At 36.9% G+C, this 14,324-nt stretch overlaps 2 protein-coding genes across 2 annotated transcripts in view; both read left to right on the forward strand.

The window, feature by feature from the left end:
* Positions 1-14,324, forward strand: part of LOC142342481 (mitochondrial potassium channel ATP-binding subunit-like) — a 230,834-nt gene that overhangs the window by 141,721 nt on the left and 74,789 nt on the right. The window lies entirely within an intron of this gene.
* LOC142351439 (histone-lysine N-methyltransferase SETDB1-B-like) overlaps positions 1-14,324 on the forward strand; it is a 123,364-nt gene that overhangs the window by 72,977 nt on the left and 36,063 nt on the right. Inside the window, exons 10-11 of the mRNA XM_075403449.1 lie at positions 1,854-3,320; positions 7,503-7,710. Coding sequence (XP_075259564.1) covers positions 1,854-3,320; positions 7,503-7,710 — 1,675 coding nt within the window. The remainder of the gene's footprint in view (positions 1-1,853; positions 3,321-7,502; positions 7,711-14,324) is intronic.

Genomic DNA, 14,324 nt, shown 5'->3' on the forward strand with positions numbered 1-14,324 from the left:
TCTTGTTTCTTCAGTTGTTTCAATTCATGGAAGGCCACCGTGGCTATTTTTCGGCAATCTGCAGGCTATATTTTAGGAGTTTTGTTTTTTGGAAACAAAAGTTTTGAACATTTGCTAGCCATAATTTAAGGCAATTTAGCCTAATTTTTGATCAGTTTAATTGAAAATTTGGTGTAAATTCAATCATTTACGACAACTAGCTGTTTTTTCGAGGGTATCGTTGAAAAACATAATTTTAGTTGTTTTATTGATTTTTTCAAATAGTACGAAAATAAATTGGGACGAATTTCAGCCAATTTTTAGACGCTTTTATGAATTTTTAGTCAGCTCCTCGGTATGACTTATCAGTCAACCTAATTTTACATCCAATAATCAGTTTGTTTTTCATTCTTTGTTGACGTCTCGATCAAAGGGGAGAAAATCATTTCAGATCTGTCTAATAATGGTAAATTATTACAATTTTTTTGAAAATCTTAAAATTACAAATCTGCTTTATACCAAACCTGAAAAACTAAGAGAAAATTTAAATTTAAGTGTACTTTTTCCCAATAGCAGGCAGTTTTGTTATGTTTGTGTTGTTCATTGAAATAGCAACGAATAAGAGTTAACAGGAGCAGCTCCAAGTTTTCAGTGAATTATTATTGAGTTCCAATTTCATATAATTTAAGGTGCAGTCTGTTTTTTGAACTCGTCTTAATTTTTGATCATTTTGAGGTTGATTGGAAGAACAATTTGACGGGGCGTATGATCACACTGAGGCAGCACAGGTTGATTAGAAAAATAACATTAGTGTTCAGAGCTCGGCTGGCTATTTCTAAGATAAGATAGGAAACAGATTTTCGCGAGTTTTTTTTTACTTGCCGTTCTTTGACTGCTGCTTTGTTTTATGCTCTTTTTAGCTTGCCGCATGCCTATACAATTGTCCAAAATTTATTTTAATCCTACCTGCTATTTAAGTCCTTCATTTTACCAAACCAACGTTTAAGGGATGTTGCAAGAACAAACTTTAGAACAGTTAGTTAAGAGAATTTTGGCATGGCTAGTAATAACTTGAAATAGGTTTCACCGAATACACGTGAAGTGGATCTTCCGTTTCCTTTATGATTAAACGGTTTTTTTGATTATCTTGGTAAATTTAAAAAAAATTTGTATGTTCTGCAGCTACATTTACCAATGTTTTTGAACAAAACATTCGTGCTGGGAAAAGAAGAGGGCAAGAAAAACTGTTAACTTTGAATCAGAAGTCATCAATTTGACTTCAGATTTTGTTTTAAAATCTTTAATTGCTGAAAGAGTTTTTGATAAAAACTGATGAAGCTCAATCATAATCGTTTATAATCCAAAAACACTCAAACCTGAAGGCTTTTGGTATTATTGATAAGTTACGTGCATCAGAGTATTTCTTAATTAAAGGTTCCTCACTCAGGTTTTTTTGGTTCCTCTGAAAACTCAAATATTTTGTCCTGCTATTTCTGTTTCTAGTTTCAGCTAAATAACTTTGACTTTTTTCGTAGCAGCTTGATATAAATAATAATTGGTGCTAAAACGAACGTTTCTGAAATATCATTTTCGATATTTTGATTTGATATTTATTAGGATTTCAAATGCGAATGTTGGAGCACTCTGTGCCACGCGCAGAATAAGGGAGCCTTCTTGTTATTCAGATTAGTAGTAGTTTACAAGCAAGAGGTTTTTTTTTGAAGCTGTTGCCCAAGAAATTTCAACGTTTGAGAGCCTAAGAGCAGTTGTTTTAATATGCTTGAAAGTTAAGATATACTAGTTCCAATCCAGTACTGGTACATTTTTCACAGCAACTGCACCAGTTTAGACAGGGTTAACATATATTTCTTCAGGAACCCGGCTGTAATCAAGCAAAAGGACTGCAGTTTGATGCACGTGCTGTATACGGACAGTACAGAAATGAGTGCCGAGTGGATTTTCAACGGATCACCCTGCATAAAATCAGTTAAAGATGAAATTGACAGATTTCTCTGCTCCCTTCGCTCAACTTCTCATAATGTTATTTCCAGTTCACCCGTGTCTAATACGACAAACTTTGTCTCTGGTTTATTCATGCCCAACGCGGGATCTCCGCGGCCATTACAGGGGCAGAATTCTTACAGATTCACTGGACTTCAGCCTAGATTCCCTCCCAGCGACCACCAAAGATCAGTAATTGTGCCATTTAATGCTTTTGGAGCTCCTAGGAGACCCCACTTTCACGGTTTTCAACAAATGGGCGAGCAATTGCCTTTGCAAAATCAGGTTGCCCTTAATGCTCAAAAAAATTTTATTCAAACCCGGATTTCTGAACCCGTTTCTTCGAACAATTTGAGCCCAACTTTCCGAGATGAATTCTCAAATGCGCAGCCATTAAATGGTTCGAATGATTACATGGACCAGTTCTTGATCGATAGGGTTGAAAGTTTCGGGTTCACTCACGTTAAGTCAACACTGACTCCAACTTTTCTGGGCGATGGAGCATACAGTGTCGATAACAAAGTCCTCAGTCGATCTTCTCGCTCTTCAAGCCAAAATAATTTTAACCTTAACTCAAATGATTGGTTATCTGGTTATAACACAGATGAGAACAACAACGATTTGCCTATCATTGGATCGAGAGTACAACTTTTGAAATCAGTTTTGCCTGAGAGCACAATTGTGTACGAATCGCATGAACTTTGTTCACCCGATTGTTTGAAATCAAAGTCCCTGAAAGACAGCTATTATAATGAAAGTTTGTTGCTAGAACCAATTAGAAATGGTTTTGAGCGAGTAGTTTTAGCCGAAGAGAATTTTTTCGATGAAATTAAAGTAAAATTCTATCCAGATAATGCCTACGAAGATTTAGTTCTAGCTTACAAAGCTCCATGTGGGCGTATGCTTAGAAACATAGAAGAAGTTGCTGATTATTTAGCGAAGACTGAAATTAAATTACCCATTGATACTTTTGCCTTTGACTGTGAAATCTTGGACGTCTTTGAAAACTCAGATCTGGTACCTTGCAATGTTGTAAATGACGACGTATCAAAAGGCGAAGAGAAATACGCAGTTCGAGCTGTCAATGATCTTGAGCGTAACTTGCTGCCGATTTTCCGAAGCTACATTTTACAAAATAAATCCAGCCCGGAAGTTGAGGAACGAAGAAGCTCCGACCCAGAATTCCTTGTATGTTGCGAATGCACTGACAATTGTAGAGATAAATTGAAATGTGCTTGTGTGAAGTTGACAATTGAGAGTGCTAAAGGGGATCGATACTTTCCCGAGGAGAACTTGGCTGGATATGATAACAGGAAATTGTACGACCAGCATTACTTTGGGTGAGTTTTTCTCCAACATTTGAGCATCGCCTTTTAATTTCGGTTGTTCTATGTGGAGTCTAGAAGAAACTTTTAGTTGATATTTTTGGCTGATAAACGCTATTAAAGGGTAAGAGATCCTATTGGTTCAGAGTTGCAATCGTCTGAAGATCTCAATAGGCTGTTAATGTTTTTTTTTTCACGTTGACACCTTTTTTTGAAAATGTCAAAGATTTTTTCCCCGATTTGTTGTTCATAATTGTGAATCTTTTCAGCCGTGTCCGAACTTAGTTAATAATTTTCATGATGTTGACATCAAAACTGATTTTTGTTAGTTTTGCCCGTATTTGTTCTTGTGACTTTCTCCTCTAGTCTCGTTATTTGCAGCTCCAGTTTGACTTTTAATGAGGCATAGTTCAGCATCCTTAAACGTTTGAACATGTAGCTAATGTTTTTAATAACATGGACCCCATTTGTTTCCAACAAGTTATTATCCACGCCTTTCGAATTTTTTTTTCCATTGTCATCTAGTAGCAGTTTCTTATGCTCAGTTTTGCCGTTCTTTCTGTCTAAGCAGTAAAGTGTGTTGCCAGTTATGCTAAGAACGTTAGTGCTTTTGTTTTCTTAAAAAAACTGTTTAATTTTTTAGTTTACCGAATTTCTTTTGATAGTTGTCAATGTGTTCCCTATTGTTCCAGCCTTATAAATTGATTTGGGGGGTTAAGAACTTTATGCTACCCGGCTTTATTTTTTGATATGTCATTGTTGGCTGATCAATGTCATTTGGAGAGAGATGCGAAATAAGTATCAATGCAAAGCTCCCTGAATTAATCGTTGATTTTTAAACAAAATATCTCGAGAAAAACTGATGCTTGAAATTTTCAAAGAAAATCACATATCAGATCTTTTGATGCTTTGTCTACCCTTTGTTTACCTTTGTTATGAATTCAAAATTTTTAATTGCTCTCAAATGAAGTTTGCCATTATATTAGTCATGTTGGTCTTTCTTATGCGATTTTTTGTGTGACCATCCGACTTTTCGCCCTTAAAAACGGTACAAACAGGTAGCGCCTAGCGGTCATTAGAGGCCCTTAGCCGCTTTTAGTAGTCCCTCAAGTTCTTATTGTGGTGAAGCTACTGCGAAGGTCGTAGTTTAAGGTTAAAAGGTCATTTTTAAGAGTTTTTGTTATTAAAATGTTGCAATTTTTTGCTACTGAAAATTTTTTTTTGGCCATGGAATAGTTTTCAACATTTTAATATCACAAATTTTAGCAATTTTTTTAAAACTTCAATTTTTTTGTCATTTTTTAGATTTTCCCAGCCTCAAGAGCCAAGGAAATGCCTCTAGGGTTTGATAGTAGGTTACTGCATAGTTTATAGATGACTGGAATTTTTTTCAAAACTTTAATATCACGAATTTAAGCAATTTAAAAAAACTGTTTGCAATTTCTTCACGTTTTTTATTGTTGTTTTTTATTGAAGTTTTTTTCGATTTTTTCCCGCACCAGGGGCCCAGGGACATCCTTCAAGGTTTGATAATAAGCCGCCGCATAATTTCTAAAGTAAATGGAATGTTTATCAATTTTTAAATCAAATTCTAGCAATTTTTTATAAGTTTCAATTTTTTTCACATTTTTGGAAAATTATTATCATGTTTTACGTTTGTATCTTTATGAGTCAGTTAAACTAATTAACGCTTTAAATAGGGATACTGGTTAGTATCTTCAGACAATGAAACGGTTCTGAACATATTAATATCACGAATTTTAGCAAGACTTTGTTGAAATTTGCAATTGTTTTTTCAAGTTTTTGAGAATATTTTTGTCCTTTTCTGAGTTTAACGATCATTACCAACAAAACTTTTTCTGTCTTGCAGATGGGTTACATGACAGAGCTCCAGAGACAAATCATGGTTTTAAACCTTTTTTCACTGCGAAATCTGAAAACTTGTTTTAAGTTTTGTCTTTTTCTGTTTTTTCTATATAATTTAAATACTAATAGTGATAGAAAACTAGAAATTGCAGAGCCCAATCTCATCATGGAAAAAATTCTTAGCTCTTTCTCTTTTCCTCTGTTGGTTGAGGTTTCTTTCCTTCTTTTTCTTGTTCACGTTTTATCTCTGTCACACTCTATCTCTATATATAACTTTTCTGAACTCTTTTGTTGATGCCGTACATCAGCTGCTGTTATAAGGCTTGTTGACATCATGTATTACCCTCATTAACGCTGAATTGTAGTGTTATTTTTTTTGTTTTTGTCATAAATAACCTAACCAGCACTTTTAGGAAATCGTTGTTAATTGGTCTCAAATGTTTAGCAATTGTATTAATCTTCTTGTTTTTTTTTGTGTTTTTCCGTCTGACTCATAAGACTTTTCGTCTTCAGAAAGGGGATAAAGATGTAGCGCCCAGTGGTCATTAAGTTGTCTTAGAGTCTATCAGCTCACTAGTCTCCAAGTATGCGATTCACAGAAACTGTTTTGGAGACTTATACTTTTTGTGTGAAGGGCGATTCTTAGAAATTGATCCCCCCACCGCAGGCAACCCACCCCCACCTCGCCTTCACTTCAGCCCCCTCCCCCTCAATCACCATCCGTGCACATCGTTCAGGCCGTAACGGGGGGAACGTGCAGCCAAAAAGATCCCCGTCCCATCGTTGCCCCCCGCTGCGCAGACGTAACGCCCCTTCAATTAAGCTTAAGCTAGCCTCACTAAACCGTGGCTAGCTACTGACGGAGCCAACCACTCGCCGGTCGTTTGAGAGCAATCCGCCTTACGTTTGTTGGTTATTTGAATTGCTTGCGGAATGTTCATAACAAAACATTGGTAAAAATGCGGAAATTTTGGATAATTTTTCAATTTTTGCCTTCTGTCATTCGTTTTCCGATCAAGTCCACCTGAAATAAAGCTTGTTTGGTATGTTGGAACAGTTCCTGCGAAGCACAGCCGATGTCAACCCAGCTCACTTGTTGGTATTGTTGTTTGATCGTGTATGTTATCTAACTAGGAACAGATCAGTCCTTTTACAGCTTGTTGCAGGCTTTAATATGCGTTTACCTAATTCTATGTCTTTTGCTTCTTTGTGTCTTTACTGCCGTGAACATATTGGTTTTTTCATAAGGCGATAAATGCGCTGCATATACGATATAATATATTGATTGTTTTCCATTAGCTATTTGCTTTGTTGACTCGAAGAAAATATTGTTCATTTCTTTTCTCTTTTATGTTGACTTCCATTACCTTTTTTGACTAAACTTGATAGTCTGGCCATTTAATTAAGTTTTTAGGTTGTATTTCAGGACATCGCTTGCTATTTTTTAAGTTTTGCGTTAACATTTTTAAATCTCAATTATTCTAACTTACTCATGAAATGACCTTTGTGTTTTCCTAATTTATTTAGAGGGTTTAAGTTCGAAGTGGAATACATCTTTCTGATTTAGTGGTATTTTTTCAATTTTTCTAAGAAACTTTTACCAGAATTCGAATATAAAGTACGCAGTCACACAAAATTTCAGATTCAAATCATTTTTCGCAGTTTTTAGGTACAAGCCTATGCTTGTGTTTTCTGACAATCTGCATGCTGTATATGGTATAAAAATTCACGTAAATGTATCGACTGAGTTGCGTTATATCTTACATGTGTTGTACTGTGAGGAGTCTCGGGCTTATTTTTTGGAGTTTTTAAAATTACTTTTAATAATAAATTGAACTAATTTTGCTGCCGCAAAAGTGTTGGTTGCTCTGCAAATCAGTTTCTGCAGTTTAACCAACATGCAATTTAATTAGCATCCATTTATCCGCTCTTTTTTATTATGAAGTTTACGAAAAATTTTCTAACTCAATAATTGTTTATTTCAGTTGAATCAAATTAGCAAGGCAAAATTTTTATTCGTGATAATTTGTTGCGATTTTTATTGTTTTTGTATGTTTGTAGCTGAGTAATTGTGTTTATATTTTACAGTTATTGAGTGTGTTGTGTCAGCACCAACATGTAATTTATAAAATCGAACTATAACAGACCGTGTGTAGACATGACGATTGAATCAATGTATGAGCATATTTTTTAAAACAGTTTAGTTCATTGAAATGAAAAATTCCAGCTTGCTTATTCATTTAAAGTTTGGCTAAATCATAAATTGTATTGACTACCCACAATTTTTTCAAGTTCTATATACTGTTAAGCTTGTTTTATTAATAATTTTAGTGTTTACGAGTGCAACTCTAACTGTGCGTGCGCTGCTGAGAGCGAGTTGTGCTTCAATAGAGTGGTGCAATTGGGTGTGAGACACAGGCTGGAGGTGTTCAGAACTAGAAACAAGGGCTTTGGAGTGAGGTGTCGGGACTACATTCCCAAAGGCTCCTTTATCTGCTGCTACACTGGCGAGCTACTCACTGATCAAATGGCTGAGTGGGTGTGTGTTACCAAGCACTCTTCGGTCTTACGTTTTTCTATATGCGGCCTCAGATTCGATTGAGGCTATAACCAAGTTGCCGAGACAAAACCTAGTCGCTGGTATTAAAACAAAGTCTAAGGGTTCAACTTTTATTTTTATTGGGCCACATAAGTAGTTTTGTAATTTTGGGTTTTTGGAACCTTTTGTGGACCATATGGACACGACCTCTTCGCATTTTCTTATTTTGTGCCAGCATTTATCACCGTAATAAAATGATAATTTAACCTTGGATTACAGTGATGGAATTTCGTCACTCATGTTCTTAATGTTCAATGATAGAACCAATTTCGACTATTAAATTGCCATCGAACTTCTTCGATCAGCCCTAAACTTCAACGCTCGATTTTTTAAATAACTATTTAACACCCAATTCGGACACTTTTATTTCTTTTGGTATGAGCCCTAATCCGTATCGATTTAACTTGACTCATCTGACTCTCTGTGACTTGTTGAAGTACAAAAAAGGGCCTTCTTTATATCTTAATGTCCTTTAATGTTCCATAATGTGTTCACTTTATACTCATTATCCAAGGTCAGAGCAATGCAGAGCCAACAGAAAAGAAATTTATCAAATTTCAACTGGAATTGTGTTGCCTTGAACCTTGAAAAAGTTTTTGTAATTGTTGGAAGTCAATGTTTTCAATAAATCATCTGATGTCTGACCGCTTTTAATTGACGCTCAGAATTGAGTAAAATTAGGAAAACAGATTTCACCAAATATTTCGAAATTTGTTGATAGCAGTCTATCAGAATTGTTTTTGGTGGTTGCCTTTTATTTATATAAACAATGTAAATTTACTGAAATCTGTTGCCACGGTGTAAATTTTAGAATATAAAAAAAATGCAGCTTTCATTTTTGAGTAAGAACTCCATCATTCGGGTGAAATGCCACAATTATGCTGCTGTCCAATTTCCCATTTCTTACATCGTTTTGCATTTGACAGGTTTGAACATTATGAGCAAATGCGTCCTTGCCTGCATTCTGCCTTCACATTTTAGCCATGCGCTACGGCACCAAAAATACTACGTACCTCTAAAGATTTTGTCGAAAGAATCTTACACATGAAATAAAACAACAGTCTCTGTTCAAATCAGTTCTGATAGTTCTGATATAACGCGTCATTACATTTTTACTGTTGTTAATATCTAGTAGATGGTTTAAATAAATTTTTCTTTGTATTTTTTGAAATTTTTAAATAAGCTACAGCGTTCAACTTTCTTGGACATCTAATAAGCAATTTGTGTTCATCTGATCGTATTGCACCCCAGAACATAAAGTCCGAAATTATTTTTTGTGTTTTTAATAGTTGCACAGCGATAGCTGGAGCTATTATTGGCCTTCTCTTGGTTTTATACATTTCAAAGAATTTGAATTGTATTGGGGCGCTGTCTTTTTTTTTGAAGATCTGTTCACAAATTTCATGATTTTTGAAGTCAAATTGTAGTGATTTTGGTCACGACGAAACAGGAAGTGGAATGAAAAAACGAGTAGTTTGGCGTTAAATTTTTCCACTCTAATTTTATAGTAGAGTGAGAAAACGGTGTTTGAACAAAAATTCGATTTCTCTTGGATCGGATTTTCTGAAATGTTTTTACAATCCATTCATTGTTCATTCAAGGCCTAGTTTTTTGTTTGAATCAATCTTCATCTTGCTGGTGGCTTTTTGTTCACATGCGGCATTTTGGCTCTGATTTTCAGAATTGTTTTTCCCAATTCTCTCATCGTCCGTTTTTGTGTCTAGTTTTTTGTTTAGTCAATGAAAACGCTTTGAATTGTACGTCAGGACTTGTCCTGCTATTTTTTTTTCGTCGTCAATATTTTTGTTACGACCACATGACGTCACAACCACTTCGAATCTGCTTTTTGTTCATTCGTTCATGCAATTTTAACTGAGGTGCGTGCTTGACGTCATTTTTCACTCTCAGTGGAGCGAGTTTTTTGTTCATTCGCGTGATCAAGATTTTGGCCACACGTGACTTACCTCATTCTTAAATATGACTTCATCACTTTCAAAATGACTTTACTTTATTTCAAAGAGATAACATCAAGAGTGCGTTTCACTCTAAATCCTATATATTAAACGCGTGAGCTCTAAGTTTGGACAAAATTTTTGCATGTTTAAGAACCTCTTGAAGGACATGTTTACGAGCCGCATTGAGCAGCATGGTTAATAGAATATATCGAGAGAGTTCAATGACCTAAACGGCTCAAAGTAGATGGGTGAGAAGCGAACCTCGGACAAAAGACTGTTAGGTTAGTCAGGTGCAGTTACCACGAGGCTAAGAGGGCTTAAAAGAATGCTTGCCAAGAGGGAGGATTTATTGTCCTGGGTACTACATGTTTTTTAATTCCGCCCGAACTAATTCTGAAGTTATGAAATTTTCTAATCAACATCATTCCGCCTTTTGTTCAGGCACTTCTTGCAACGTTGAGTCGTTTTATGTTGCTGTGTTTTAGAAAAAAATTCGCTAATCCTATATGTTAAACGCGTAAGCTCTAAATTTGGACTAAATTTTTGCACGTGTAAGGGGCCTCTCAAAGCGCATGTTTAAGAGCCGCCTTGCGCAGCATGGTTATGCGAACATACGAGAGAGTTCAATATATTTGGGTGATGGTCGAACCTGGTATGAGAGACTGTTTCTCAGTTGCTTTCACCACGAGGCTAAGAGGGCTTGAAAGAATGCTGGCCAAGAGGGAGGATTTACTGTCCTGGGTACTACATGTTTTTTAATTCCGACCGAACTATGTTTGAAGTTCTTATAGTAAACGTGTGTTTTTCTGCAATGCTTTAGCCTCACAGGTTCTGCCCTGTTCTACAACTCTTCGTTTTCAACTAAATATTTCACGCTTTACTTTTTGATTTTTGCGTGATCTCAAATGCTCTCAATCTGAAAAATTTAAATTGATACGACAAACGCGATTGTGAGAAATGGTGGTATGTAGTCGTTTTAGCGCAATTGGTAAGATGGATGACTGCTGATCTGTGGGTCAAGGGTTCGAAACCGTGTCGGGTACCCTTCTTTTTGTATACATGAAATTTTCTAATCAACACCATTCCGCCTTTTGTTCAGGCACTTCTTGCGACGTTGAGTCGTTCTTATGTTGCTGTGTGTTTTAGAAAAAATGCGCTAATCCTATATGTTAAACGCGTGAGCTCTAAATTTGGACTGAGTATTTGCATGTGTAAGGGCCTCTCGAAGCTTTTGTTAAGAGCCGCATTGCGCAGCATGGTTATGCGAACATGTCGAGAGAGTTCAATGACCTAAGAGGCTCTAAATATCTAATAAACATCTTTCTGCCTGTTGCTCGAGAGCACCTCTTGCGACGCTGAGTCGTTTTTTGTTCCTGTGTGTGTTAGAAAGAAAACTGATAATCCTATATATTACACGCGTGAGCTCTCAATTTGGACAAAATTTTTGCATATTTAAGAGGCTTCCCGAAGTACATTTAGAGAGCCGCATTGAGCAGCATGGTTAAGCGAGCATATCTAGAGAATTCAATGACCTGAAAGGCTCAAAGTAGATGGCTGAGAACCGAACCTGGGTCAAAAGACTGTTAGTCAGGTGCAGTTACCACCAGTCTAAGAGGGCCTCAAATTATGCTCGCCAAGAGGGAGGATTGACTCTCCTGGGTACTACGTGTTTTTTATTTGCTCCCGAACTAAGTTTTAAGTTCCTATTGTAAACGTGTTTTCTGCAATATTTTAGCCGTACAGATTCTACGCTATTCTAGAGCAATCTTAGCTTTCAACTAAGTTTTTGATCCTCTACTTTTCAAGTTTTGCTTGATCTCAATTGCTCTCAATCTGAAATATGTTTATTGATACGATAAAAGCGATTTTGAGCAACGTATGTAGTCGTTATAGCACAGTTGGTAAGATGGATGAATGCTGATCTGAGGGTAGAGGGTTCGAAACCGTGTCGGGTACCCTTCTTTTTGTAGACAAGAAAATATCTAATCAACATCTTTCCGCCTGTTGTTCGAGAGCACCTCTTGCGACGCTGAGTTGTTTTATGTTCTTGTGTGTGTTAGAAAGAAAACTGCTAATCCTATATATTACCCGCGTGAGCTCTCAATTTGGACAAAATTTTCGCGTGTTTAAGGGGCCTCTCGAAGTGCATTTAAAGAGCCGCGTTGAGCAGCATGGTTAAGCGAGCATATCTAGAGAATTCAATGACCTGAAATGCTCAAAGTAGATGGTTGAGAACCGAACCTGGGTCAAAAGACTGTTAGTCAGGTGCAGTTACCACCAGGCTAAGAGGGCCTCAAATTATGCTCGCCAAGAGGGAGGATTGACCCTCCTGGGTACTACGTGTTTTTTATTTGCTCCCGAACTAAGTTTTAAGTTCCTATTGTAAACGTGTTTTCTGCAATATTTTAGCCGTACAGATTCTACGCTATTCTAGAGCAGTCTTAGCTTTCAACTAAGTTTTTGACCCTCTACTTTTCAAATTTTGCTTGATCTCAATTGCTTTCAATCTGAAACATGTTTATTGATACGATAAACGCGATTGTGGTATGTAGTCGTTATAGCGCAGTTGGTAAGATGGTTGACTGCTAAGCTGAGGGTCGAGAGTTCGAACCCGTGTCGAATACTCTTATTTTTGTATACATGAAATTTTCTAATCAACACCATTCCGCCTCTTCTTCAGGTACTTCTTGCGACGTTGAGTCGTTTTTATGTTACTGTGTGTTTTAAAAAGAAAAATGCTAATATATAATAAATGCGTGAGCTCTCAATTTGGACAAAATTTTTGCATATTTAAGGGGCCTCTCGAAGTGTATTTAAAGAGCCGCATTGAGCAGCATGGTTAAGCGAGCATATCTAGAGAATTCAATGACCTGAAAGGCTCAAAGTAGATGGTTGAGAACCGAACCTGGGTCAAAAGACTGTTAGTCAGGTGCAGTTACCACCAGGCTAAGAGGGCCTCAAATTATGCTCGCCAAGAGGGAGGATTGACCCTCCTGGGTACTACGTGTTTTTTATTTGCTCCCGAACTAAGTTTTAAGTTCCTATTGTAAACGTGTTTTCTGCAATATTTTAGCCGTACAGATTCTACGCTATTCTAGCGCAGTCTTAGCTTTCAACTAAGTTTTTGACCCTCTACTTTTCAAATTTTGCTTGATCTCAATTGCTTTCAATCTGAAACATGTTTATTGATACGATAAAAGCGATTGTGGTATGTAGTCGTTATAGCGCAGTTGGTAAGATGGTTGACTGCTAAGCTGAGGGTCGAGAGTTCGAACCCGTGTCGAATACTCTTATTTTTGTATACATGAAATTTTCTAATCAACACCATTCCGCCTCTTCTTCAGGTACTTCTTGCGACGTTGAGTCGTTTTTATGTTACTGTGTGTTTTAAAAAGAAAAATGCTAATCCTATATAATAAATTCGTGAGCTCTCAATTTGGACAAAATTTTTGCATATTTAAGGGGCCTCTCGAAGTGTATTTAAAGAGCCGCATTGAGCAGCATGGTTAAGCGAGCATATCTAGAGAATTCAAAGACCTGAAAGGCTCAAAGTAGATGGTTGAGAACCGAACCTGGGTCAAAAGACTGTTAGTCAGGTGCAGTTACCGCCAGGCTAAGAGGGCCTCAAATTATGCTCGCCAAGAGGGAGGATTGACCCTCCTGGGTACTACGTGTTTTTTATTTGCTCCCGAACTAAGTTTTAAGTTCCTATTGTAAACGTGTTTTCTGCAATATTTTAGCCGTACAGATTCTACGCTATTCTAGAGCAGTCTTAGCTTTCAACTAAGTTTTTGACCCTCTACTTTTCAAATTTTGCTTGATCTCAATTGCTCTCAAACTGAAACATGTTTATTGATACGATAAAGGCGTTTGTGAAAAAAGGTGGTCTGTAGTTATTATAACCCAGTTGGTAAGATGGAGGACTGCTTTTCTGAGGGTCGAGGGTTCGATCCCGAGTCGGGTACCCTTCTTTTTGTAGACATGAAATTTTCTAATCAACATCATTCCGGCTTTTGTTCAGGCTTTTCTTGGAGCGTTGAGTCGTTTTATGTTGCTGTGTGTTTTAGAAAAAATGCGCTAATCCTATATGTTAAACGCGTGAGCTCTAAATTTGGACTGAATTTTTGTATGTTTAAGGGGCCTCTCGAAGCGCATGTTAAGAGCCGCATTGCGCAGCATGGTTATGCGAACATATCGAGAGAGTTCAATGACCTAAGAGGCTCAACGTAGTTGGGTGAGAGCCAAAAGGCAGGATTGACTGTCCTGGGTACTAAGTGTTCTTTAATTCCGCCCGAACTAAGTTTGAAGTTCTCATAGTAAACGTGTGTTTTTCTGCAATGCTTTAGTCGCACAGATTCTGCGCTATTCGAGAACACTCTTAGTTTTCAACTAAGATTTTTACGCTTACTTTTCAATTTTTGCTTGATCTCATTTGCTCTCAATCTGAAACATGTTTATTGATACGATAAAAGCGATTTTTAAAAACGTATGTAGTCGTTATAGCACAGTTGGTAAGATGGATGACTGCTGATCTGAGGTTTGAGGGTTCGAAACCGTGTCGGGTACCCTTCTTTTTGTAGACATGAAAATATCTAAGCA

Source organism: Convolutriloba macropyga, chromosome 1, assembly GCF_964194025.1.
Source record: "Convolutriloba macropyga chromosome 1, txConMacr16.3, whole genome shotgun sequence".
NCBI lineage: Eukaryota > Metazoa > Xenacoelomorpha > Acoela > Convolutidae > Convolutriloba > Convolutriloba macropyga.